The following is a 27,665-nucleotide window of genomic DNA, read 5'->3' on the forward strand; positions in this document are numbered from 1 at the left end:
CTCACTGTGTACCTGGCATCACACACAACATGCTCACTGCCTTCCAGAAAAGAAGCTCTTCATCAGATTCAAGGCCAGCTTTCATTCTGGTCTTTTCTTGTACTTTCACACTACTTTAGGAACCGTGTAAACCATTTGTAATCAAGGGGTGATTCTAATTCCACAGTTGTCCTAAACCTGAACTTATTTATATTTAAATGTTTATTGTTGAGATGTTACTACAGTTGAAGAATATCATTCATAATTCCATTAATGTAAAATAAAAGTTTTCTTCCTTGCTTATTATCCTTAGGTCTTGTCCCTATTCATAGATAATGTTACTGTGCTGCAATTCATTCATTCATTCAACCAATATTTATTGAGCACCTACTATGTTCCAGGCACTGGGAAAATAGCTGTGAACAAAATAGACAAGAATCCTTGATCTGGGCAACGGTACATTCTAGTAATCATTGTGTACATATATTTATATATTCTATTTTTTTGTGTAAACTTCAAACATTTCCTCTTGTTTATACTTCATCCTCATTAGTTATTTTAGGGATAACATACCATCTTTTTCTTGAACCATAATTTGCTCAAGCTTTCCACATTGGGCATTTAGGTGAGTACTTATGTGTTACAGTTATGGGGACTGGTTATATTGCTGTGAGTATTTTCATGGATGTGGCCTTTGTGTTGTTGAGCCTGGGCTAGTGGTCAGATAACTAGGTTCCAGTTCTTTTTCTGCCATTTAATATAACATGACCATGGGCAAGTTTCTCAACATCTCTAAGCTTCAATTTCCTCATCTATAAAATAATGATAATTAATACCTTCTTCACAGCATTAAGTGAGATGATGCATATAAAGTGCCTGGCACATGAGTGTTCAAACATGGTCATGGTAGAAGCAGGGCAAGAGTTGAATGAGGAGAATATTGCTTTCACATGTTTGCTGTGGTTCCTTAAAACATTCTCAGGATTGTGCATTTTGAGTCATAGGGTAAGAGCCACATTGTGGAAGGTTCTGGGTGACGTATTACTGACTGATGCTTCTGAGCGTGCGTGTGGTAGTTGGATCATGTACCTTGGACTCTTTTGCCTTCATCCAAAGCTTCTAGTGTCCTTCTCCTGGGGCCTACTGATAAGAAAAGTAAAAATAACACAAATTGAATTTTGAATTGGGACTAGGAAAAGATTATAGGGGAATGTACCCTGTCTTGTTCCTACATTTCTGATGAACTGCAGCGGTTGGTCTTGTGCCTGCATTGACAGCACTCCTTAATGAAGTGCTTAGCTTAGTTGATTTTGGGATCCTTGTTACTAAGGCACCTCCTTACCTTTTTTTTTCTTCCCATGCCACATGGCATGCAGGAATCTTAGTTCCCCAACCAGGGATCGAACCCTTGCCTCCTGCAGTGGAAGTGTGGAGGCTTAACCACTGGACCGCCAGGGAATTCCCAAGCACCTCCTTACTTTAACTTTTACTCTGTCCCAATATCACTCCCCTGCTGCTCTAGGAAAAATTTAAAGGATTAGAGTTATCTGCTCGAAAGAGTTGTAGGGGGCTTCCCTGGTGGCGCAGTGGTTGAGAGTCCGCCTGCCAATGCAGGGGACACGGGTTCGTGCCCTGGTCCGGGAGGATCCCACATGCCGCAGAGCGGCTGGGCCCGTGGGCCATGGCCGCTGAGCCTGCACGTCCGGAGCCTGTGCTCCGCGGCGGGAGAGGCCACAGCAGTGAGAGGCCTGTGTACCGCAAAAAAAAAAAAAAAAAAAAAAAAGAGTTGTAGGAAAGATTTGAGAAAGGTACAGACTGAGATAACAGGAAGCTTCTCATCTTGCTCGTCCTGAAATGTGTCTGCCTGTAGCTTGATTAATTAAACTGTCATGAATTGTCAGAATTTGAAGCTTACGTTGTGTTCTCTTTAAACTATCACGAGCCTTTATAAACATGAAATGGTTTTACTGTGATAACCACAAGTTATCAATTATAAATAGAGGAAAGTACAGGCAGGAAGAGTGAGAGGTTTGTTTGGAGATTTTAACAGGAGAACAGAGCTGTTCTTATAATCATGAACAAAGAGTGGTCTCTATCTGAGAATGTTGCTCTCTGTGACGAGCAGTTTCTTTCCTGGCCAGTACATGCTCTACCCACTCATTTCCTTTTTCCGTTGTTTTAGACTTTTACTGGTTTCTTCAATGCTCTCACCATCATTTTCCAGTCTGTATATAGCCTTGCCACGTTTTACAAGAAATATTCCAATGCCATCAAACGTGGCTTTCTGGATTCTCTATCTTAATTGGTGATACCACCATCTACCAAGCTGGAAACTGAGGATTTACCCTTGACTCCCTTCTCCCATGAAGCCCTCTCTGATCTCCACAGTCAGACACTCTTGCCTCTATACAACTTTGTGGTACATGTTTCTTTCTTTTTTTAAGTTTATTTATTTATTTTTGCCTGCATTGGGTCTTCGTCATTGAGTCTTTGTTGCTGCGCGTGGGCTTTCTCTAGTTGCGTGAGCAGGGGCTACTCTTCATTGTGGTGTGCGGGCTTCTCATTGCAATGGCTTCTCGTTGTGGAGCACAGGCTCTAGGTGCGCAGGTTTCAGTAGTTGTGACACATGGGCTCAGAAGTTGTGGCATGCGAGCTCTAGAGCTCAGGCTCAGTACTTGTGTCGCACGGGCTTAGTTGCTCCATGGCATGTGGGATTTTCCTGGACCAGGGCTCGAACCCATGTCCCCTGCATTGGCAGGTGGATTCTCAACCACTGTGCCACCAGGGAAGTCCCTGTGCATGTTTCTTGGTATGTACTTATGCTATTTGGAAAATTAGTTGTTTGTAAGCCAGGGATTGAACTCTTTGAGATAGAGGTCCATGTTTTTTCTTTGTATAACAGCATCTAGCAAAAAATGCCAGGTTATGTTTTGTTCTCAGTAAGTGTTGCTTGTTGATCTGACTGTCTGAGCCCAGGCCAATAATTGGAAAAGTTGAGAATCTAGCCCCAAGGCTCTACTCTGTGTGCTCATGTTTGTAAATAGAAGACATGCTTGTTGAAGGGCTTCCATGAAGCCAGCTGATTTTTGAGTTCAGATAATATATACCTAGTGGACGTGTGGTTCCCAGCTTGGTGTGCATGTCAGAATTAGTTTTGGCAGTTCTCATACAGAAGACTGAACTTCGTGCAGATGTAATAAAACAGAATCTTCAGAGGTGAGGTGAGGTATTTTACATTATATTCATGTGGAAGTACAAAAAAGTACAAAAAATTATGAAATGATTCAGGTTATCAAAATGAGGAAAGAGGAGTGCATCCTTTCTTTGGCTGCTGAAAAGATATGTCCAACATTCAGAGTGTACTGTTTTTTTTAACTAGATTGAGAGTAGGATGTAAACTGCCCACCTATACTCACAAATTGGGTAGGTTTCCTGTAATATTTTTGATGTCTAAACATTACTTCATATTTCCTTACCAAAATAAAAGTGGGTTCTTATGTCCATGTTGATAATGAGTAGCTATAAAACTGATTAATAGTATCTGCAATCATAAATACAATGTGAATGTTTTAAAGGGTTTTTATTTTGTGACACTAGTAGAACACCTGAAGTCTTTGCTTCAAGATGATTGGCTGCCCTCACATATGTTTGTCCCTTTTCCATTTGTTTTTGCTTGTTTGGTATTCAAATGTCTGTAACAGTTCTGTTTACAATAGCCAAAAACTGGAAACAACCCAAATATCCACAAACAGATGAATGAACAAATAGTGGCATACCCATAGAACAGCGTACTGTCATCAATATAAAAAGAGTGGGCTGCTCATATAAACATCATTGATAAATCTCAAAATATGCTGCATGAAGAAACTTGGGAAAAAATAAACAATTTATTATTTTAATCATATACAATGCTAGAAAATGCAAACTTATCTATCGTAAAGGAAAGTGAATTAATGGTTGCCTGGAGAGCTGGGGGGAGGGCAGGAAGAGAGATTATTAAAGAGCATGCGGTAAATATGGAGGTGCTCCTCCATTTTTAAATAACCATGAAGATGAAAGTAAAGGCATATATATGTTATAAACACAGATTAACAAAGAGAACATGTGGGGGGAGCATGTGGGACATCATTGCACATGGGAGCCAGTTTGTCCAACATGTCTTTGAAGAGGTTGTGGGCTCTGATTTGACTGACAAAGACTGGGAAAGATAAGTGTGCTGCAGATGGGGGATTAATTAAAGGTCCGTATGTAGAACAGTCAGCCCTGCTCTCACTTGGTCTCTCGGCAAAATAATCTGGATAATCTGGGGAGAAATAGGGCATTTAGAGAATGTAAGATTTGGTTCTCTTCATTTGTCATTTTGGGAGCCTTTGAGTCTTGAATAATTGCTGCCCTTGATCAGTCACCCTAAAGAAAAGCCTGTCATTTGGCAGGTCTGTTCATATACACAGAGCTAGGATTCATTTCCTAAGGCCCCCTTTTTGAAAATTGTAACATTCACATAAAATTCACCATTTTAAAAGTATACAATTCAGTGGCATTTAGTACACTTATAGTGTTGTGCAACCATCTTCTCCATCTAGTTCCAAAACATTTTCATCACCCCAAAAGGAAACTTGGTACCCATTAAGCAGTTACTTTCCATTCCCCCCATCTCTGGCAGCTGCTAACCTGCTTTCTGTGTCTCTGGATTTACCTATATATGCTATATAAATGGAATCATGCAATATGTGACCTTTTGTGTTGCTTTCTCTTAGCATAATGTTTTTGAGGTTCATCCAAGCTGTAGCATGTATCAGTACTTCATCCCCCTTTTTGGGTGACTCTTCATTTTTTAATGTGAATGGCTAACCAAGAATTACCAGACATTTGAGGAAAGATGCAAAATGAAAGAGAAACAGAAAAATTGACCTTAGCTGAAACAGACCAGCAGGTAATTTTGCTTGTTTTTAAAAGTGCACTATTTAGTATTTGCCAAGATACTCAAGAAGATGTGACATCTATAAAACAGTCAGAGATGCCATCAGGAAGAAAATAAAAACAAAAAGAACTTGTGGAGGTGAATTATGGGTTTGTCAAGTTAAAAAATATTCTGTAGATAGATCAGAAGATAAAATCAAGAAAATCTCTCAATGTAAAGCCAACATGCAGGCAAAAAATGTATGTGAAAAAACAGACATGAAGGTTCAATCCAGAGATCCAGCATTTACTAGGATTTGTGGGAAGTGAGAACAAAAAATTGAAGGAAAGAAAATATTAAAAAGTATAAGAAGGAAATTTCCAGGAGCCAAAGAGAGGAGAGTCTTCATATTGAAAGGGTCTATTCATTGCCCAGAAGAATAAAGAAAGACCCATTGCCAGAGCTGTCCCTGTGAAATTTCAGAAAAACAGGGATAGACAGAAAACTCTAATAAAAGTTTCCATAAAGATATATCAGGTCTTCTAAAAGAAATGGGAATCAGGTGTCTCAGCAGCAGCAGTGACAACCAGAAGACAATGGAGCAATGGCCTTCAAAGTCCTGAGGGAAAATAGTTTTGAATCTAGAATTCTTTCCTTGAAAAATAAACTCGTTTTCAGATGTGTAAGGACTCCCAAAATTTACATCCCTTGTACCTTTTCTGAAGTAGTTACTTCAAGATGAAAATCAAAAAAGAGAAAAATAAAATTCAAGAAATGATTGAGGACTTACCTGGTGGTGCAGTAGTTAAGAATCCACCTGCCAGTGCAGGGGACACAGGTTCAAGCCCTGGTCTGGGAAGATCCCACATGCCGCAGAGCTACTAAGCCCGTGTGCCACAACTACTGAGCCTGCGCTCTAGAGCCCACGAGCCACAACTACTGAAGCCCGTGCTCCTAGAGCCTGTGCTCCACAACAGAGAAGCCACCGCAATGAGAAGCCTGTGGGCCGCAAAGAAGAGTAGCCCCTGCCTGCTTCAACTAGAGAAAGCCTGCGTGCAGCAACGAAAGCCCAAAGCAGCCAAAAAATAATTAATTAATTAATTTTAAAAAAGAAAAGAAATGATTGAACTAACCTAGTAGTCCAGTGAAAAGTCTCATGTTCAGCTGTGTAACAGGCCTGGAAAATGGTCAGCCCAGATTGGAACAGAAACTTGGTGCGATCCAAGAAAAATTTCTTCAGGAATAGGAGTGAGGTGGATTCCAGCAATAGATAGAATGAAGAAACCGGAAGATGGTTGGGATGTGGTGAAGAAACCATAGGTCTCTTCACAAGGGGCAAGGGAATTAGAATTCCCATGCAAAGCAGAAAAACTACACACAAAAAATCACAGGCCAAATAAATATAAAGCAAACCCTCCGTATGGCACAAGTATGAGTGATTGGCAGCGACTAATAATGTATTTGTGCGTGATGTACGAACATTCTTCTTCGAGTGGGCCAAGGATCATGACATTGGAAGCTCAGAGTAGAAAATGCAATTCTGGTCCTGTAAACAATGTCTTAAAATTACAAAGGCTACATACAGATAGAGGAACTGAAAATAGTGATTTTAATATCAAAAAGTTGGGGCTTGGATGGGAGTGGGTAGGGAGTGGTATAAGTAAGCTAAGTCTGGTAGAGAATTATGGGCCCACTTAGTGATGTTGGTAACAACCAGAAGAACCCAGAGGAATGACTGGGAGAGATTTCTCCTGGATGGGAAGACTGGGAGGATGGGGGTGGGGCGGGACAGAGGGGCAGGTGTTGTTCCTTTTCATCAAAGTGCTTTTTATGAACCATTTGATTTATTTTTTGTTCAGTGGTAATTGGGATAGGTAAAGAATTTGTTGATTCCCAATAAAAGAAGTGTTTCTGAGTGTCTTCTGTTGTCTTTTAGATAGATGCTAGGAAAGATGGGGAAAGAATAGTTTAACCTCTACCATAAAATAACTTAAAGATCTCTTTGCCTTTAGTTTCTGCCCCCTTCTTTTTTAGAATGGTGAGAAAGAAAGGGGGTATAAATAAATAAAACCTTTTCTACTTCTATTTCATATTTTCTGATATACCCACTAAAAGCACCATTTTATTTTGCTCTCTTGAAAAACTTGAAGTGGTTTCTCCAGATTCCAGCCTGAACTCTTCTTTCCTGTTGCTCCTCTCCCTAATGTTTGATTTTTGCTTCCTCAAACCTCCTGTCGGCATCTCTGCCATTCCTGTCACCCTCAGAAGGCTTCTCAGCCCGCCATTCTTTTTCTTTTTTTTTTAAACCCTCCCTTCTGGAGCTGTATCTGGCCTCTCCTGCTAGATTGTGCACCCCCTAAGGGCTTGGAAGGCTTTGGTGCCTGCCTGGGCTCTGGAGGAGCCTGTGGATTTGCAGTGGCTTGAGATTAGACCATAGGAGACCGGCAGAGGGTAGCGTTAGCATATAGGACCTAGTACTGGCACAGGCATTGTTCTAGGTGCTTAGGTATGACAGAGAAGGAAAGTGTTCTTAAAAACCTCTTCCCTCAGAGAGGAGCTTCTATTCTGATGGAGGTTTACATAAACATAAAAGTTATAAAAATGTGATGTATGTTTTGAGCATAGCTAACAACAGCAGTCAGTGGCTCTGTCTTTGAAACATGCTGTTGGTGTTTGTGGCTTTGTCACTAAGATATGCTAGCCTATGAGGTGTCCTCTGGAGAAGAGAGGTGACCTAGCTGGAACTGCCTAGAGGTATTTGGTATTCCCTCTCCTTTGTCTCCTCACAGTAGCAGTAGCTGGAGAAGACAGCATTGTTTGAAATCACTTATGGACAAGATGGGCTTATAGCTGCGGGAATATGGTAGGAGACTTGGCTTTTAGTCCTACTATGTGTAGTTCATTGGCTATCAGCTCCTGTCTGCATTTCTTTTGGTTGTGGTTACTGGATATGACCTTGGTTCACTGAAGTTACAATCATCCTGCCTATGTATGGCATCCCCCTAGAAAACTGTTAGAATTCTAGAAGGGGCTGTAATCAGCCTTTTGTACTAAGTATTTCCCAGAAGATTGTCATTGAAATGCAAACCTAAAAGATATGCTGACTGGGGTTTACTTCACAATAATCTAGAGGGTAGGGGATAGGTAGGGTGCAGATACAGTGGACCTGGCCATGAGTTGATGTTGGAGCTGGGTGATGGGTACATGGGTTTCATTAGAGTCTTCACTTATATAGATGCTTGGAATTTTTCATAATAAAAAAATTACCCTCATGGTCAAGAAATGGATGACTTTCGTATGTTTGCTTTATTGTATTTTTCATAAATAACTTTAGTAAGGTCTTTAGGTGTTTTTGGTATTGATTTTAATGATCAGAGACCATAACAGGACTAAATTAAGGATAGACTGGAGAGAAATCTTCAAATTTGTGTTTATTAATCAGAGTTTTTAAAACACTTGTAATACATGGGTGCCTCAATTACAAGTCAGCCCTCCCTCCATGGAGAGAAAGAAAAGGAAGCAAAGTTACAATCAGGTGCCTGAGAGCTGACCTTTTAGAGGCTGAGAGTATGAAGGTGTGAAGTATGGGAGAAGTGAAGGCCCACCACTTAAATTAGACTTTAGGGGTGGGTCTTGGCTAAGGTCAGAGGCACTCTGGGACCCTACTACCACCACCACCACTGCTGATTTTGCCCCATTCTAGGCTGGTGTTCACCTACTCCTTTGTCTCTGTGCTTTAACCTTACTTATTTCTCTTATTCCTTCAGTACTTTCTTGCCTCACCCTCTACCCTCCAAGACCAAAATCCATCCATCTTGATCTCCTTAGGCTAGTTTTCCTGTATCATGTCCCTTTCTACCCCAGGCCCAGAAGCTGGCCAACAATTCACTCTTTTCCTTCATCTCTGCCTTTTAGTGAATGACCACTAGTGTTTGTTAACAAATGTGATTGGACCATGAAGTGGCTTAACAACAGGCTGAGGCATGGAGACCCATTCATGTAGCCTTAAAAGATTTCAGGCAGTTGGCAAGTAAGAATTCTAAATAAAAATTGAAACTACCACCTGTATTTTTTCAGGCCGTTGATGCTCACTGCCATCAGCTGCATCCTCCCTATGGCACTGGTAAGTGTGGGAAGGGCTGGTGACAGTTTTGGTGGGCTGCTGAATTTCTTTTTTCTGGGGGAAAAAAATCTATCTGCAAGCTGTGTTATTAACTTGTCCCCAAGGGCTGGACAGCTTGAACCAGCTATAGGAGACTAAAAAGATGAAGAAGCAACTGACCATGCTCAGGGGTTTCCTTGGGGAACTGTTGTCAGGAATGGAGGCTATTCAGTATGTGCTTTGATCCTTACATAAAATTAGCATGTCCTGTGCATTATTTTGAATAATACATATACTGTCCAGGTTCTCTGGGATGTCAAGTAATGACTGTTAAATTTCCTGAAATTCTGAAGACATTTTTCCCAAAGATAGATGTTGGCAATGTATTGAAAGAGTCCAGAATATTGTATGTACTTATCGTTCCCTTCAGTAGCAGGATTTATCTCCCTCTGGTATTTTAAGTTCTTTGTGGTCAGGGGATCAAAAATGTTTGTTCCAATGATTAAGTTATAAAATTCTGATAAAGACTTACTTGAATTTTTATTGGGGAAGGGTTTGGTGGAAACCAGAAAAGAAATGTGTGGCTCTCATTTACTAACAGACTTCAGGTGGACTTGGGGTCCTGTGATTTGAAAAATAATTTCACCACAGTCAGCTTTCTGCTCAGGGACCTAATAGGGAAAATACATACAATGAAATTGAAACATAGAGTGGGGCAGCAAGTCATAGGAATGCTAAAAGAATGCTAAAATATAACCCAATAACCAGATTGCTGCTGGAGTTGCCTTATCTAAGCTCCTGTAATCCTGCATCTGTCTCCTTGTAATGAGTGGGTCAGAGGCCACATAGACCCAAAAGTTTTATCTTATCAAGGTAGTCTCCATTCCAAGTTGACAGGGTGATGTTTACACTATTTCATTTCTCTAGTCTCTCAAGCCCTTAGATCATGGAATAAAAGTGCCTCCAGACAGAATATCTAACGAAATGCTGAGGTTGTAGACTTGTGTGCTGTTAACCATGTCAGGAACTGCTTGCTGATAACAGCAGTTAAAATATTCGTGTACACTTCATTACATCTCTGTGAGAAAATCTTAGCATCATTGGCTCATATCCTGGATTTTCCCCCTCAGGTCTAACTCCTACCCACCCACCCTCCAAAGCCCTGCTTATGAAGCCAGAATAGAATTGTGTGCACGCTTTATATATTCTTTGTTAAAAAACAGAAAGGAGAACTTAACTCCCCAGCAGCTGTCTAGCCCTTTAGGTATCTGTGAACAGGTGGTAACTGCTGAACATGTTTTGAGGGCCTCTATCTGGGAAATACCTTCTTAAGTGTCTCTCCAAACATTATGGAGGATGACAGAAGAAGTTTGCCTGCAACCTTTGGGAAATAGTGATGTCCAGCAGCAAAGTCCTTTTTGACATGCATGTAGCCAAGTGCTTCCTGAAATAAAGATCAGAAAACCATCTAAGGGTGTTGAGATTGTAAATGTAATGGCAAAACAAAGCCAAATAGAATTGGCAATACAGAGCAGTGTCCAGGGTGGATGACAAGAGAGGTGACCCCACAGTCCTTTCAAGCTGGAGAGAAAGCTCCTCAGGGTCTTCTGACCCATTGTGGGTCAGGTTTGAGGGCACAGGGAATGAGGGAAAAAAGGCAGGGAAGATGGGCTACACTTGGCCTCTGTTCTGACCCCATCTTTGACTCTGTGAAAACCTTCTCTAGACCACCCAGGGACGTGAGAACACCCTTCAGTCTTTGATGAACTTTATACCACTACTTGCCCTCCCTTCCCCACTTTGATCAGTCACACTCCCTTCCCCAGCTCCCTGGGGAAAATGAGAGAGAAGTTCTTATCTTTGGGGCTTATGTTCACAATGACCAAGGCTTAGGCACAAATGCAGTTGCTCAGAGACAGGCCAAGGAGTGAGAGGAAGGCAGGCCTGAGAGCTGTGCCCTGTGGAACAGCAACAGTTTGAGCTGACAGACCGGGAGAAGAGCATCCAATGGAACACTAAGAAGGCTGGGCGTGGAAGGTTTAGAGGGAGCCATAGTGTTGTGAAGTTATTGGCATTACAGACCTATTTATGCTAAAATTCACATTGCCTAATTGGTTAACCTTTGGTCAGAACTATGTTAAAATCTCTGAAGGGAAATTTTTCTGAAGGGAAGTTTTTCATTTCGAAGAGTAAGTAGAAGATCAAAATGAACTATTTGATAAAGTAGTGTAAGGGTCAACCCTCCGTTTATTGTGACATTTGTTTATGCAGATGATTACCATTGAATTAAATTTGGCAAACTTTCCCTCCAACTTCATGAAAAATTTAAAATATACAAAGAAGTTTAAAGAATTGTATAGTGGGCATCCATTTACATGCCATCTAGATTATATAGTTGCTAACTTTTTGCTGCATTTATTATATATCTGTATCAATTTTATTTTTAAACAGCTTTATTGAAGTATTACTGACATTCCATTAAATTCATCCATTTTAAAGTGTACCATTAGAAGAGTTTTAGTAAATGTAAACAAATATACAGCCATCACCACAATCCAAGTTATAGAACATTTTCATCACCCAGAAAGTTCCCTTGTATCCATTTGTAGTTGGTCTCCACTCCCAGTCCCACCAAACTACTGATCATCTTACTGTCTGCATAGTTTTGCCTTTTCTAGAAATTTAATATAAACTGAATCATACAATATGTAGTCTTTTGTGCCTGGCTTCTTTCACTTAGCGTAATGTTTTCAAGGTTCATCCATGTTGTATCACATGTCAGTAATGCTTTCCTTTTATTGCCCAATGATGATTTTCCATTGTATAGATATATACCACATTTTGTTTATCCATTCATTCATCAGTTGATGAACATATGGGTTGATTCCAGTTTTTGGCTATTATGAAATATGATGCTGTGATTGTTTATATCCAGGGTTTTATGTGGACATGTTCTCATTTCTCTTGGATAGATATCTAGCAGTGGGATTGCTAGGTCATATGGTAAATGTATGTTTAACATTTTAAGAAAATGCCAAACTATTTTCTGAGATGACTCTACTATTTTACACTCCCACCAGCATTATATAAGTGTTCCAGGTTCTCCACATGCTTGCTAGCACTTAGTATCGTCAGTCTTCTGGATTATAATCATTCTAGTGAGTGTGAAGTAGTATCTTGTAGTTTTAATTTGCATTTCATTTCCCTAATGACTAATAATATTGAGGATCTCTTGTGTGTATCTGCTATTCATACTTTCTTTTGTGAAGTGTCTGTTCAAATCTTTTGCCTATCCTTGAAAAATTGGGGTGTTTGTCTTATTATTGAGTTGTATGAGTTCTTTATATGTTCTGAAATAAGTTCTTTATCAGGTACATGATTTGCAATTATTTTTTCTCCCATTTTGTGGCCTGTCTCTTCCATTTTCTTAATAACATCCTTTGAAGAGTAAACGTTTAATTTTCATGAAGTCCAGTTTCTCAGATTTTTCTTTTAAGGATTGTGCTTTCAGTATCATATCTAAGAAATCTTTGCCTAAAACTAAGGTTGCAAAGATTTTCTTCTGTGTTTTCTTCTAGAAGTTTTATAGTTTTCAGTTTCACTTAAATCTGTGAACTATTTTGAGTTAATTTTTGTGTGACATGAACTAAACATCTACGTTCTGTGTTTTGTATAATGATGTTCAGTTATTCCGGAATCGTTTGTTGAAGACTATCCTATCCTCCAATGAATTACATTGTGGAAATTAACCATAAGTGTATGAGTTTACTTCTGGACTTTATTCTGTTCCATTGATCTATATGTCTGTCCTTAAGCCAGTACCCCACTGTCTTGATTACTGTAGCTTTATAGTAAGTCTTGAAGTCAGATGGTGTAAGTCCTCCAACTTTGCTCTTTCAAGATTGCTTTAGGGACTACCTGGCTGTCCAGTGGTTAAACCCCCTGCTTTGATTTTGATTAATTTTTTAAAATAAATTTATTTATTTATTTTTGGCTGTGTTGGGTCTTCTTTGCTGCAGTGGGCCTTCTCTAGTTGTGGTGAGCGGGGGCTACTCTTCGTTGTGGTGCATGTGGTTCTTATTGCGGTGGCTTCTCTTGTTGCGAAGCATAGGCCCTAGAGTGCATGGGCTTCAGTAGTTGTGGCTCACGGGCTCTAGAGCACAGGCTCAGTAGTTGTGGCACATGGGCTTAGTTGCTCTGTGGCATGTGGGATCTTCCTGGACCAGGGCTCGAACCCGTGTCCCTGCATTTAGGCAGATTCTTAACCACTGTGCCACCAGGGAAGTCCCTGATTTTGATTAATTTTTTTTTTCGGTACGCGGGCCTCTCACTGTTGTGGCCTCTCCCGTTGCGGAGCACAGGCTCCAGACGCGCAGGCTCAGTGGCCATGGCTCACGGGCCTAGCCACTCTGCGGCATGTGGGATCTTCCCGGACTGGGGCACGAACCCATGACCCCTGCATCGGTAGGCGGACTCTCAACCACTGCGTCACCAGGGAAGCCCTGATTTTGATTAATTTTGATTGCTGTGTTCAGTCTATAGCTATGTTGTCCAGTATGGTAGCTGTGACCACATGTAGCCATTGGGCATTGGAAATATGGCTAGTTTGGATTGGTATGTACTATAATTCTGAATACAATGGACTTTGAAGATTTAGATGGAAAAAAGATGTAAAATATAGTTCATTGGTTTCTATGGATTAACATGTTGAAATAATATTTTAGATATATTGGGTTAAATAAAGTATATTTATAAATAAATTTTAGTTTTCATTTGTTTGCTATATAGAAATACTTTTGATTTTTATATATTGGCATTCTATTTTTTTATCTTACTAAATTTATTCTACTAGTTTTGTAGATTCTTTTAGGATTTTCTGTGTAAATAGTCATTTTATTTAGGAATAGAGACAGATTTGCTGCTTCTTTTTTTAATCTTTTATGTCTTTTTTGTGTCTTTTTTTTTTTTTTTTTTCCCTTTCCTTATTGCCCTGGGTAGGGCTTTCATAATGTTAAGTGAAATGATGAGAGTGGTCATCCCTGCGATGTTCCTGATCTTAGCATTCACTATTTCATTATTGAGTATAATGTTTTCCATAGATGCCCTATATTAGATTCAGGCAGTTCCATTTTTCTTCCTAATTTGTAAGAATTTTTGTCTTGAATGGTTATTGAATTTTGTCAAGTGGGTTTTCTTGCATCTACTGAAATGGTCATTTGGGTTTTTTCTGCCTTTATTTTGTTAATTCAGTGAATTGTCTTAGGAGTTTTCACATGTTAAATCAGCCTTTTCTATATTGCTGGATTTAATTTGTTAAAATATTTGGATTGATTTTTGTGTTTTTGTTCATAAGGCTTATTTGTAATTTTCTTTTTATATTTTTGTTAGGTTTTTATATCAGGGTTGTGTTAGTCTCATAAAGTGAGTTTGGAAGAAGTATTCCTTCCTGCTCTAGTTTCTGAAAGTGTTTATTTAAGATTAGTTGTTTTTTTGGGTTTTTTTGCGCTACGCAGGCCTCTCACTGTTGTGGCCTCTTCCATTGCGGAGCACAGGCTCCGGAGGCGCAGGCTCAGCGGCCATGGCTCACGCACGGGCCTAGCCGCTCCGCGGCATGTGGGATCTTCCCGGACCGGGGCACAAACCCGTGTCCCCTGCATCGGCAGGTGGACTCTCAACCACTGTGCCACCAGGGAAGCCCTAAGATTAGTTTTGATAGAATTCACCAGTAAAAACTTCTGGGTCTGGCATTTTGTGAGAAAATTTTTTATCATGAATTCAATGTCTTTAATAGATATAGAGCTATTCAGTTTTTCTTTTTGTGTGTGTCAGTTTTGGTAAGTTTTTCAAGGAACTTGTCAATCTCATCTAAGATATCAAATTTATTAGCATTTGATCATTCATATTTTCTTATTTTCCTTTTAATACCTGTAAGATTTGTAGGGATAGTCCCTCTTATCACCCTTGTTATTGGCAATTTGTATTCTCTTTTTTTTCTTAATTGTTCTAGCTAAAGTTTTTATCAACTTTATTGATTTTTTTAAAGAATCAACTTTTGGGGCTTCCCTGGTGGCGCTGTGGTTGAGAGTCCGCCTGCCAATGCAGGGGACACGGGTTCGTGCCCCGGTCCGGGAAGATCCCACATGCCGGGGAGTGGCTAGGCCCATGAGCCATGGCTGCTGAGCCTGCGCGTCCAGAGCCTGTGCTCCGCAATGGGAGAGGCCACAACAGTGAGAGGGCTGCATACCGCAAAAAAAAAAAGAATCAACTTTTGGACTTTATTGATTTTCACTGTTTGTTTTGGATTTTATTTCTGTTTTTATCTTTTTTCTTCTTTTAACTTTGAGTTTTGTCATCTTTTTCTAGCTTCTTAAGGTAGGCCCTTATGTCATTGATTTTTGGACCTTTTATAGTATAAATAATTACGTTTGTAAATTTCCCTCTTGGCATTATATTAGCTGCATCTCACAACTTTTATTATGTGGTATTTTCATTATCATTCGTTCAAAACATTTTCTAATTTTTCTTGTGATTTCTTCCTTGACACGCAGGTTTTATAGAGGTATGTTCTTTAATTTCCAAATATTTGCTGTATAAGAACGACATGCTTGGCAGAGAACAGTCAGGGAGCCTCTTGGGGTTGCTGGAATCATTTGGTCTGTTGCTGGACTCCTCAGGGCAGTGGTTCTGCAGTGGGTCCTAATGACTCTTGACTAACGCTTAAGGTTCATCTTGTCAGTACTGGAGAGCAATGATGGGTTTTAAACAGGTTGGGACTGATCCTGGTAAGACGTGAAAGCTCTAAGAATAGTCTGTTGTTGTAATTGTTACATACAGGCTTTAGGAAACTCATCCTGGGGGCTATGGGTGGCGGGCAGACAATAGACACTGGCATATCAGTATGTAAGATACCTTTCCTTTGTCCAGGTGATAGTGAAGCCCTTCTGATGGAAGTGTTTAGGAGAGGCAGGACTAGAGATTGTGCAGTGGAATGGTGGTGATGGAAGAGCGTGGAGTGGAAAGGAAGAGCGAGACATAGAGGAAAATGCTGATGCAGGTGTAGGAGTGTGATGTCTCCAGTGACAAGATGGGCATTCAGGAGGAAGAGCACATTTAGTGTACCTGAACAGGTTCTGCGAGACTCATCACAGAGACCAAGAGGGGTGTTAGGTTTGTTGAATTTGGCGACAAGGGAGTTTATATTGCCTGGTACATGTGTATAAAGAATAGTATATCCACTATCGGCAATTCTGAATAGATTGAAATTCAGCAATTAAAATCAACATTTTGTCAAACTGTGAACCAAAATTGAATACATATTGGTAGTTATACCCACTGAACTTTCAAAGTATTATATATATTTTCAAGCATGATTCTTGAGAATAGCTCTAACATTTTGGGGAGGAGGTGGGGGGATAGGAAAACATCTTATTTCTGCTCTTGAGAGTCTTTGTTTAAATTCATCCTAACTATTTTTGCCTCATGGTCTTGTGAGTATCCAAAGTGGACACATTCCACCAGCTAAGGGTTTTCAGTTTAGACAGGGGTAATAGTCCCAGGCATGCTGGAAATAGTGACCTATTACTATCGAGAAGGGCCCTCTTTGACCCCTGAGATGGAGAGAATGGTGGACTCTATCTTTGTGGGGAGAAGCTCAGATTAATCTGTAATTACCTTGGGGTTCCAAATTTTGGGGCAAAAACTTCCTAGTTCTTAGTTTCTAGTCTTTTCCTCAATTAGACTCATAAATAAATAAGACTTTTCATCTTCTTATTACATATTGATCTAATAGAACCGCAAATTTGTCTTGAACATGACATGGTCATGTGTGTTCCTTCCTAAGTCATTAGTTTTTTTGGCTGTCAGTGGTTATCACCTTGGACCCATTTTTCTTTTGGAAAAGATTTGACCTTCTCATTGTGAGTCCTTTTTGGGGGAGTTCCCTCGTGGCCTAGTGGTTAGGATTTTGGGCTTTCACCGCCATGGCCTGGGTTCAGTCCCTGGTCAGGGAACTGAGATCTCACAAGCTGTGCGGTGCAGCAAAAAATAAATAAATAAAAGAAAGCTTTAAGTCGTTCTTGATAATATGTAATCCTAACTACTAACAGGTTGTTAGTTGCTTGTCAAAACAGTCCAGCAAGGGTTCGTCTTGGTTCTGCTGGAAGACTTTTGTTCTCCACAATTGGACATATAAGAAGAGTGGAAGACTTTCCCCAGTTGTTAAGTGGTTTTTTTTTTAATATATATATAAATTTATTTATTTTATTTATTTTTATTTATGGCTGTGTTGTGTCTTTGTTTCTGCATGCAGGCTTTCTCTAGTTGCGGCTAGTGGGGGCTACTCTTCATTGTGGTGCGCAGGCTTCTCGTTGGAGTGGCTTCTCTTGTTGCGGACATGGGCTCTAGGTGCTCAGGCTCAGTAGTTGAGGCACATGGGCTTAGTTGCTCCGTGGCATGTGGGGTCTTCCCGAACCAGGGCTCGAACCCCTGTGGCCTGCATTGGCAGGCGGATTCTTAACCACTGTGCTACCAGGGAAGTCCTCAGCTGTTAAGTGTTGACTTTAATAGATTCAGGATGGATTGCCAAACTCTTTGAGCATAACTCAGTAATGCTGTGAATACTCAGGTAGTTCGTTCCTGAGAAAGCTCAGCTGTTTGCACTCTGAGAATGACAGATTTTTATCTTTAATGTTTTAATATCATGCATGAGGTTTGTCTTGGCCCTCTTGCTGAAGGTGGCTTAAGTATTGCCCCACCCCCCTACAATCACCTGATGTCTCTTCCTCTGGGAGACTGCTGGGGGGGCAATGGTGAAGTCAGTTGTCTCTTGTGACCCAAATCAGGGAGGACGTGGCCTGTCTTCCGAGACTACCTTTTAGCATAAATTCTAGGTACTCTTCCTTTTTTTTTTTTTTGCGCTACGCAGGCCTCTCACTGTTGTGGCCTCTCCCGTTGCCGAGCACAGGCTCCGGACGCGCAGGCTCAGCGGCCATGGCTCATGGGCCCAGCCACTCCGCGGCATGTGGGATATTCATGGACCGGGGCACGAACCTGTGTCCCCTGCATCGGCAGGCGGACTCTCAACCACTGTGCCACCAGCGAAGCCCCTAGGTACTCTTCCTTTAACCCTGTGCTGCTCTTGCTCAGAGGGCCCTTTGGAACCTGATTTCCCTGTAGATCTTACCTGGTGTTCATTACTGGGCAAGGTGCCGTCATTCTGCATTTTCCTTCAGGTTCATAATGGATTAATTGAGGAAGAGCCCCTAATAGTTTATGATATACTATGAACATAATATGGGCAATCACAGCGCCTCCTGCAGAAGGCTGGTGGGAGGTGCATACAGCTGATGCATGTGCCTACTGCCTTGTATATATTGATGTATTCTTGGCTGTTGGCTTTAAAGCATAGATTCACATCTCTTCAGTTTTATAAAGTGCTAGATGCATCCTCTCTTCACATTATCAGTCCTCACCAGAACTCAACTCTACTGGAATATTCTGAGTTGGTCATTAGTGGACTTGTAGTCATCAATAAAATTTTCAGTTTCAGCACATAGCTGTGTTGTTTTCATAGATGGATGGGCTGCATCTGGTGTGCTAATTCTGAGACTTTGTTGCTGCTATTAGTGCTGTTGAGATCAAGGGATCAGACCAGGTATGGTGTTAAAATTCTGTTTCTTTAGGAAGACCAAGAAATTTCATTTTGGGACTTCCCTGGTTGTCCCGTGGTTAGGACTCTGTTTCCACTGCAGGTGGCACAGGTTCGATCCCTGGTCAGGGAACTAAGATTCCGCGTGCTGTGCGGCCAAAAAAAAAAAAAGAAAAAGAGAAGAAATTTAATTTTGAAAATCCATAAATTAAAGACATAATGTCATTTAATGATCAGCATGTTTCCAGTCCAGTTCTGGGCTCTGTGGATCTGTGAGAGGCAGCCTGATCCCTGTTCTTAGCCAACAGGTTCCTCTAAGCCATCTGTGGTGATAAGAGAAGGTGGCTGCTGGACATAGCCAGGACTCCTCTGGATTTCCTGAGTGGCTCAGTGCCTTTGAGATGACTTGGTAGCCACTTCACAATGAGACATTTAGAAGTCAGGACAGAAAACAGTGGGTGCGTGGCCGACTGGGCCCCACTGGATAAGAGACGACAGAAAAGGTTCCAGTGAGGAGCTCATTTAAACCAGTATCATTTTGTGAATTTCCTGGCGGTCCAGTGGTTAAGATTCAGTGCTCTCACTTCCGAGGGCCCAGGTTCAGTCCCTGGTTGGGGAACTAAGATCCCATGAGCTGCGCGGTGCGGCCAAAAACATTAAAAAATAAAAAAAATTAAAACAGTATCATTTTCAGGTTTTAAAAATATATTTGTAGCCAAAAGCTACATTCAAGCAAATTTTAACATTTTAATATTAACATCATTTTTAATAATAATATTTTAAACGAAATGTTTTTTCTCTGTTTTCATTCTGTGACAGTGGTCTGTGTGGATGCATAGTTTTTTTTTTTTAAGGAACTAATTTTTTAATTTATTTATTTTTGGCTGCATTGGGTCTGCGCATGGGCTTTATTTCTAGTTGCAGCGAGCGGGGGCTACTCTTCTTTGCGGTGTGCAGGCTTCTTACTGCGGTAGCTTCTCTTGTTGCAGAGCACGGGCTCTAGGCACCCCGGCTTCAGTAGTTGTGGCTCGTGGGCTCTAGAGCACAGGCTCAGTAGTTGTGGCACACAGGTTTAGTTGCTCCGTGGCATGTGGGATCTTCCCCGACTAGGGTTCGAACCCGTGTCCCCTGCATTGGCAGGCATATTCTTAACCACTGCGCCAACAGAGAAGTCCCAGGTGCATAGTTTTTTTATAGAATCATTTAGAAGACATGTCAGCTATAACTAAGGAATCCTAGGCCTGAAGTCTCCATGAGCCTTAATAAGAAAATACTACAGCAACGTGCATGGGTCACATGCCTCTTACCTTGCATGGAAGAAAGTGGGGACCCCCACCCTTAGAGAAGTAAGCTGTCTTGAGTCCTTGGTTTTCTCCAGATGTACCTGGGTTGTAGGACAGGAAAGCACTCACTCACTGATGGTGCACTGAGACATGCTATTGTTTAATAGGGATGTATGTGTCTCCTTTCAGGAGTGATTTGAGCTCTAGGGAGCAGGGACCACATGTTGGTCACTGTGTGTCTTCCCTCCTGCAGTTCTTATCTGTGCACCAGGCATGTACCACGTTATAGGTCCTTGGTTGCTCTGTATGAAAACTCAGTCCAGTGAGCAGAGTACCAAGGTTCTGTGTGTTCTCTTGGCTCCCTAGGTTGAAGTGTGCTCCTTGTTTTTCCTTGATTCAGTAGCACCCTTGTGTTTTGCAGTGCTCTCTCCAAACACATCCTAATCTTCTGACCCCCGAGCCGGACTAGAAGATTAGGCCCCCTGGTGGTCCAGTGGTTAAGATTCTGTGTTTCACTGCTGGAGGCCTGGGTTCAATTCCTGGTCAGGGAACTAAGATCTCACAAGCCTCACGGCCAAAAAGAAAAAGATTGGGAACAGATGTATATGTATGACTGATTCACTTTGTTATAAAGCAGAAACTAATAAAAAATATATATTAAAAAAAAAAAAAGAAAAAGAAAAAGATTAGGCCCCCACCCAAGTCTTGATGTTCAGGGTTCTGTTTTGTAACTAGCTTACTTTCCTATTTACATTAAAATTAATATACAAACTGCTTTCTGCGTCAGTAAACTTAGCTATGCAACATCCTTTTCAGGGACTGCATATCCTGTATCATTTCCTCAGAAAAAATTTACAGAGGTAGAATTGCTAGTTCAGTGCACCTTCTGAGGCTCTTTGATAGCCATAACCGTTGTGCTTTAAAGGAGAATGTAGGGGCCAGAAAGGCTGCCCACGGACTTCTAAATTCTCCTTGCAATTAGGGCTCATTAGTTGCCGGGAATTCAGAGATTTTAAACAGGGGTGTTTTTTGTTTGTTTTGTTTTTCTGGGTTTATACAAGAAGTCCAAGCCTGAGGTTTTCTGCAAGTAACAGGCCTAACTAGAGGTGCACTTACCATGTATAGCCTCCTACAGCAGCTTGAGGAAACAAATCACATTAGGGAACCTAACAGCTCTTTTGCTTAAATTGGATGCTGGGTCGTTATTTACTGTAGATAGGATGGTTTCGCATAAGTTTCAAATCAAACTAATTTCTTTGAAGGGTCATTAATGAAAACAAAGATCGAAAAATCAAGAGATCCAGGAAATCACTAAGACTATGAGAGTCTGAACTTAAAAGATGAAACAGAGAACCAAGAGGAAGAATTTGAAAGTCAAGCCTGGGCCTGCAATAGAGATGAATGTCTGCATTTCTCAACATGCAGAGCACTCTGAAGGGAACTACGTGATAATTTGATCTTTTTCTTTCTTTCTAGGTATCTCATTCAGTTGCTAAACTTATATTAGTTAATTTCCACTGGCAAGTCGCAGAGATAATGGACAGGTAAGGTGTTTGGGGGAGGAAGAAGAGATGGCATTGCCCATAGCTCCTCTCTCTGCCTACCCGCCCAGTGATGATGATTGTTTATGTTTTGGAGAATATCCTTACAGTGTGCAGATTATATTTTTAAAACACTGGATCATAGTGTATAGCCTTTTTTCTCTCAGTATATGGTGAACATTTTCCCATGTTTTCAGCATATTCTTTCTACCCCAGTTTTAATGCTGGCACAGTATTTTATTATATAGATGTTCCATACTTTTCCAAACCCCTGTTGTTGTACAGTGAAGTTAGGTCAAATTTTTTATGCCATTGTTAATTTTTAATCAGTACCCTCCTAGATAACACTTGACAGTATCTCCAGTTATTTCTTTCAGACACATAAGTGAGGAATAATACATCATGACATAGTGCATATTACCTTCAGAGAAAAGGTCAGCTAGTTTACCCCACACCTCCAGAAGCAGAGCCCTTGGGGCACACAGCTTGGAGTCTCAGGTGTCCTGGAAGTTGTCAGGAGGAGGGGCTCCTCCTCCTCATGCATCCTCTAGGGGGGTTCCTCTAAGAGGCATGTGCTTCTGTCTAGCTCAGGGTTTCTCATACTAAGAACTGTTGATGTGTTGGGCTAGATAACTCTTTGTTGTGAAGGGACTGTTCTGTGAATTATAGGAGGTTTGGAAGAATCTCCGGGGTCTACCTACTAGAAGTCCTTAAATCAAAAATGCCTCCGGACTGCCAGATAACTCCTGGAGAACAAAACTGCCCCTACTGAGCAGTGCACTGGTCACTGCCCCTGCTCTTTCACACCACAGTGAGTCTTCTTTCTCTGTATGGTGTGATTCTGTTCATCGGCAGAGGAAGATCATTATGCCTTTCCTTCTCTAGGCTAAGAAGGCCAAACTAGAGCAGCTCAGCCTGATCAGGAAAGAGCAAATGCATTCCTGGTTCACTAACTGCACTCTCACTCTCTATACTGAAGAGCTGAATACAGTTAGGTAGACTTCCAGATGAACTTCCCTGTCTGCACTGCTATCCAAAACTCTGGAACCACATAGGTTCTGGTAATGGGTATCTAGCCCTGTCCAAACTCTCTAGCCTAACTTGGGGATGGAGACAATTTGGATAGCTATAAAGATATTAAGAATAGTAGTGTGATAACTAGGAATAAAAATTGAAGTAGGCATTCTGACTAGGTGGTGTAAGGAAATCATGTATATGAGATGTAATTCTTCCCTGCTCAGATTCCTGGTGTCTTGGTAATGTGATTACCTGGACTTTGTGTGGCACTTTTATTGCCACATGATAACTTTTTATTTTTAAATGTATTTATGCCACACCTCATTCCAGAAAGGAATTAAATTTTTATTATGAAATTTTTTTCCCAAAAATGTGTGAGTGCGCTCTCACATGCATATGTGTGATGTATATAGGTTTTAAAGACAAATAAAGCAAACAAAGAAACCCTCTGACCTTTACTCAGAGGCCTCTGATGGCAATCCCTGCCTGGCTACAATCTCTTCCTTCTCCAGGGCGACCAGTACCTTGAATTCGGTATTGATCATTTTCTTATTTATTCTTAAATTATATATCTTTTAGTTTTGTATGTTTTTAGAACTTTACAGACATGGAATCATATCATATGTATTCTTCAACTTTTTAAATTAACAAGGTTGAACATCATGACATCTTATCCATCTTCCTGTCAAAAACTATTTGTGAGTTTTTCATTTTTTGCTGTTAAAAATAATGCAACTCTGAAAACTGTTGTACATGACTTACAGTGTCACATAATTTTTCTAGGGTTAAGTACAGAAAGTGAATTGCTGGGCTGTAGAGTATGTGTTACTTCAGCTTTACTAGATAATGCCAAAATGTTTTCCAAAGTGATTGTACCATGTTATATACCCACTAGTGGTGTATGAGTGTCAGAATTAAAGTTTTACAGTCTGGTGGGTGTAAATGGCATCTGGTTGTTTTTAATTTCAATGGTCAGGTTATTAAGGAGGTTGATCATTTTTTCCTATGTGAGTTGTGCTTCCTCTTCTGTGAAATGCCTGTTATGTCTTTTGCCCATTTTTCTAATTGTTGTTTTTTATTTCAAATGGACGTTTAGGAGTTTTGGTTTTGTTTATTCTGAATATCAGTTCTTTACCAGTTGTATATGTATTGAATTATCTTTCAGTTTATAGCTTGGCTTTTCACTTTATCTTGTCTTCTGATGAACTGAAGTTCTTTTGGCTTGCAGAATCTCAGTTTCCTGACCAGGGATTGAACCTGGGCTACAGCAGTGAAAGCCCAGAATCCTGACCACTAGGCTACCAGGGAATTCCCTGAACTGAAGTTCTTAAATGTAGCATACAGAATTTTCCTTTATGTTTTGCTTTTTCTGTGTCTTGAAGATATCCTTTCCTATTCTGAAGACATAGAGATATTTGCTTGTAATTCCAGAAAGGGACTTAAAGCAGATATGGTCCTTCATAAGTATTTTTCTTATAGTTCAGTGCCTTTAAGACAGAGTTGTTATTCTTATACCAACTGAGAGCTAAAAAAATTGAAAAAGCAGTAAGTATTTGTAGTAAGGTAAAAAGCAAGCTTGGTTTTGCAAGAAGGTAGTTAAAAGACAAAGACACTTTAGTGTGACTGCAACACATGTTGGTCTATCCTGTTTTTGTTCAGAAGTAAAACTATTTGTCTTCAGGTTCTGATTCCCTTTATTTCTGTTTTTTGTTTTGTAGATACAAGTCTAATTCTGCTCAACTGCTCGTTGAGGCTCGAGTTCAGCCCAATCCGTCGAAACATGTGAGTGTCTCCTCCTTGAATAAGGCTTCTCCTGTTGCCCGTGGCTCTTTCTGTGGCTCACATTGTTATTGAGAACCATCTTGCCTTGTTTATAGTGCAATATGCCCATGATATTTGTTCCAGCATAGGCCTAAATCTTCCATTTCCATTATAGTTTGGAAATTTTCCTCATAGATGAGTGAATCATTGCCTGCCCTCTCCAGCCTCACCTTTTTCCTTGCACTTACATACAGCCTGTACTCTATTCCTGCTGTGTTCTTGGTGTTCCCACTCACCATATGCCTCTTTGACTCTGCTTGTGCCTTCCCTGGTCTGGAATGTCCAGATTCTGTTCCCATCTCTGCTTGTGGAAATGGAACTCATCTTTAGAGACCCACATCCAAGCCATCTCTCACAAAACCTATCTCCTGGGACCACTCCCCTCCAAACTTCTCTAATTATATCTTTAAACCTTTACGTGTATGTTGTAGTAATTCACTCATATCTTTTCAGCTCCCCTACTAGACTGTAAGTGCTTTTTAAGTTTAGGAGTCAATGTATAGCAATTTCCTCTGTATCTGGGAGTTCAGTCAGCATTTGTCAAATGAATGAGGGCCATGTTAAAAGCACTGTCAGGAGGGAGAATTGGGGCTCAGATCACCACATAACTTCTGCAATCTCCTAGGAGAAAATTTCTAGGAGAATACTGGACAAACATGAGAATACGGTCCTTTTCCTCAAGTTATTTTTTGTATTCCCAGTAAACTAACAAGAACCTAATGTTAAACATGTAGTGGACTTTTTCATTGGTTAGTGTTTTTGGCTGGGGTTCCCAGATTGTCTTTGCCAGTTTGTGTAGCATGGTATGGATTCTGGAGTTTAAGCTTTACAGTTATTTGCCCACAAACTAGAAGAGTTTCTTCCCTTGTAGAAGCCTTCCTCATCTCTCTAAATTAATTGTATGTGACATCTCCTTGGTATGTTAAGGATGAGTTGTAACTTGGTAAAAACTGTAATACTGTGTGTTTTGGACATACTGATATGGGAAAACCACTGTCTTTGACAAGTAAAACTGCATTGTGGGATGTTAGAGGCTCACACTCAGCCTCTAAGCACCTATATGGCTGGGTTTGTAGTACTTGTTGAGAAGCAACTCTGTGCTGTGCTGAATGAGGGCAGTTTTCAAAAGAAACCCAATAGTCTCTGAAAGAAGGTGGATTGAATGACCTCTAAGGACCTTGACAGTTCTGAAATCCTGGTCTTTTCAGCCTGATGTTATAAACTACTGTTAGTTCTCATTTCCATCTTCTCTCTGCCTCTCTAAATCCTAGTGATTCATCAAGCCTAGTTCAGTTACCACCTCCTTCAGAAAGCCTTCCTGATAATATGCTTTCTGCTCAAAACTGGAACTCGCAGAGTGCACACATTGAAGTTGAGTTCTGACACTTGTTGCAGGGTCAGAATTGCCTCCCATGGCTCATACCACTCTGCCTCTCCCCAGGTCCCCACAACCCATCCCCCTCACCACTGCGCAGTGTGTATGCAGTTTGTGCGGAAGGAAAACCTACTGTCTCTGGCCTGTCAGCACCAGTTTTGCCGCAGCTGCTGGGAGCAACACTGTTCAGTACTTGTCAAGGACGGCGTGGGTGTGGGTGAGTCTGCCATAGGATTTATAAAAGGCTGGCATGAAGTATTTAGCTTTAGCTCTGCCCTTTCAGGTTCTCAGGTCAACTGAGTGTTTTCTTGTGAGCCTAATTGAAATTTTTATTGTCAGAACCATTGGTTTCCAAACACATCTGTCTGAACAATGGCAAAGTTTAGACCTGAGCAAAATGAGAGAGTTAAGGCTAATGTTTGGGCATATATGTAGACGTTGGTGTGAATGCAAGGCTACCTTCTCTTACCTTTTGGGAGAACTGTCCTTTAAGCTGCCTACTGTATCTATCTTGATTCTCAAAGTGGCAGCCATAACTCAGAAACACCTAGAGAGTTAGCTGTTATTTAGGAAATATAAGCACAAATCAAACTTGATGATCAGTTAAAGGACTATTTAACTATGACTTGATATTTGAAACTAAATTAGCATTACTTTAATTGTGTCTGCAAAATCTCATTGTATTGACGGTAATCACATGCATGTAATATTAAACATCACAAAACTAAATTGTTAGTTGATAACCCTATAGGATTTTTTTTGTGTGTGTGGTACGTGGGCCTCTCACTGTTGTGGCCTTTCCCGTTGCGGAGCACAGGCCCCGGACACGCAGGCTCAGCGGCCATGGCTCACGGGCCCAGCCGCTCCACGGCATGTGGGATCTTCCCGGTCCAGGGCACGTACCCCTGTCCCCTGCATCGGCAGGCAGACTCTCAACCACTGCTCCACCAGGGAAGCCCACCCTATAGGATTTTTTAAACAGTTTTGTTTTTTATTGGTGCTATTTGTGATATATATGATTTAATTTGTTTTGTTTTTGTTGGGGTTTTTTTTAGTGGCTCTGTGCGGCTTATGGGATCTTAGTTCCCCAGCCAGGGATTGAACCTGGGGCTCTGGCAGTGAGAATGCCCAGTCCTGACCACTGGACCATCAGGGAATTCCCTATCCTATTTAATTTGGAATAATATTTTAGTTGCATCACTGTGCAAATATATTAATTTCTCTCTTCTTTGAATAAATTCTGATGCTTTAGGAGTTCCTTACGTAGAATCTGAATTTGTTGGTTGAACTCAGCAAATATATTATCGTTATGTCTTCTGTGATACAGTTGTCCATCAGGTTATCTTTGTTCAACAGGTGTATCTTGCATGGCTCAGGACTGCCCGCTTCGAACACCAGAGGACTTCGTGTTTCCATTGCTGCCCAATGAAGAATTGAGAGACAAATACAGACGCTACCTCTTCAGGGACTATGTGGAGGTATGCCCAGCCCCTGTTGTGCCCTCTGTCTTCCCAGGCCTGCTTTTCATCAGATGCTCACCAGTTACTTTATAGACTAGGCTGCCAGTAGATGCTTTCGTTTGAAGAAAGAGCTCCACGGCTTTAAAACAGTTTGAAAACTACTAGAGTGCTAGTGAATCCCAGGTCTGTTGCTTCCTTGTTATGTATCCCTTGACCCATTGTTTTACCTCTCTGAGCCTTGGTTTTCTCTTGTAGAATGGTCAGGCATCCCCGCCTTATACAAAGTTGCTTAAACAAGCTATTGTATGTCAGGGGATAAACACAAGTCGGGCATATCTCAGGAGTTGCTGTTCTGTTCAGTTCACTGTATGGTTCAGCACAAAGAAGAGGTGTTGCTTTCTGGGCAATTTGAAAACTTGTTCAGGTTTTCAGCATGGTCAGTTTTGGAGTCCTTCCCCTCTATTGTGCTACCTGTTCAGGCTTGTTGGTTCCATGCAGCATAATTTTCATCTTTGTCTTTCATGCCTAAGCTTATTGGATT

At 40.9% G+C, this 27,665-nt stretch overlaps 1 protein-coding gene across 3 annotated transcripts in view; it reads left to right on the top strand.

Moving 5' to 3' along the window:
* Positions 1–27,665, top strand: part of ARIH2 (ariadne RBR E3 ubiquitin protein ligase 2) — a 50,463-nt gene that overhangs the window by 11,280 nt on the left and 11,518 nt on the right. For 2 of the 3 annotated variants that reach the window (XM_060109320.1, XM_060109319.1), the window contains exons 4-7: positions 21,387–21,454; positions 24,187–24,250; positions 25,731–25,881; positions 27,021–27,142. In XM_060109320.1, coding sequence (XP_059965303.1) covers positions 21,387–21,454; positions 24,187–24,250; positions 25,731–25,881; positions 27,021–27,142 — 405 coding nt within the window. Of the gene's footprint in view, positions 1–8,956; positions 9,003–21,386; positions 21,455–24,186; positions 24,251–25,730; positions 25,882–27,020; positions 27,143–27,665 lie in introns of all 3 variants that reach the window. The other variant, XM_060109321.1, reaches the window with a different exon arrangement.

The sequence above is a fragment of the Mesoplodon densirostris genome, chromosome 10 (assembly GCF_025265405.1).
Source record: "Mesoplodon densirostris isolate mMesDen1 chromosome 10, mMesDen1 primary haplotype, whole genome shotgun sequence".
Classification (NCBI taxonomy): Eukaryota; Metazoa; Chordata; class Mammalia; order Artiodactyla; family Ziphiidae; genus Mesoplodon; species Mesoplodon densirostris.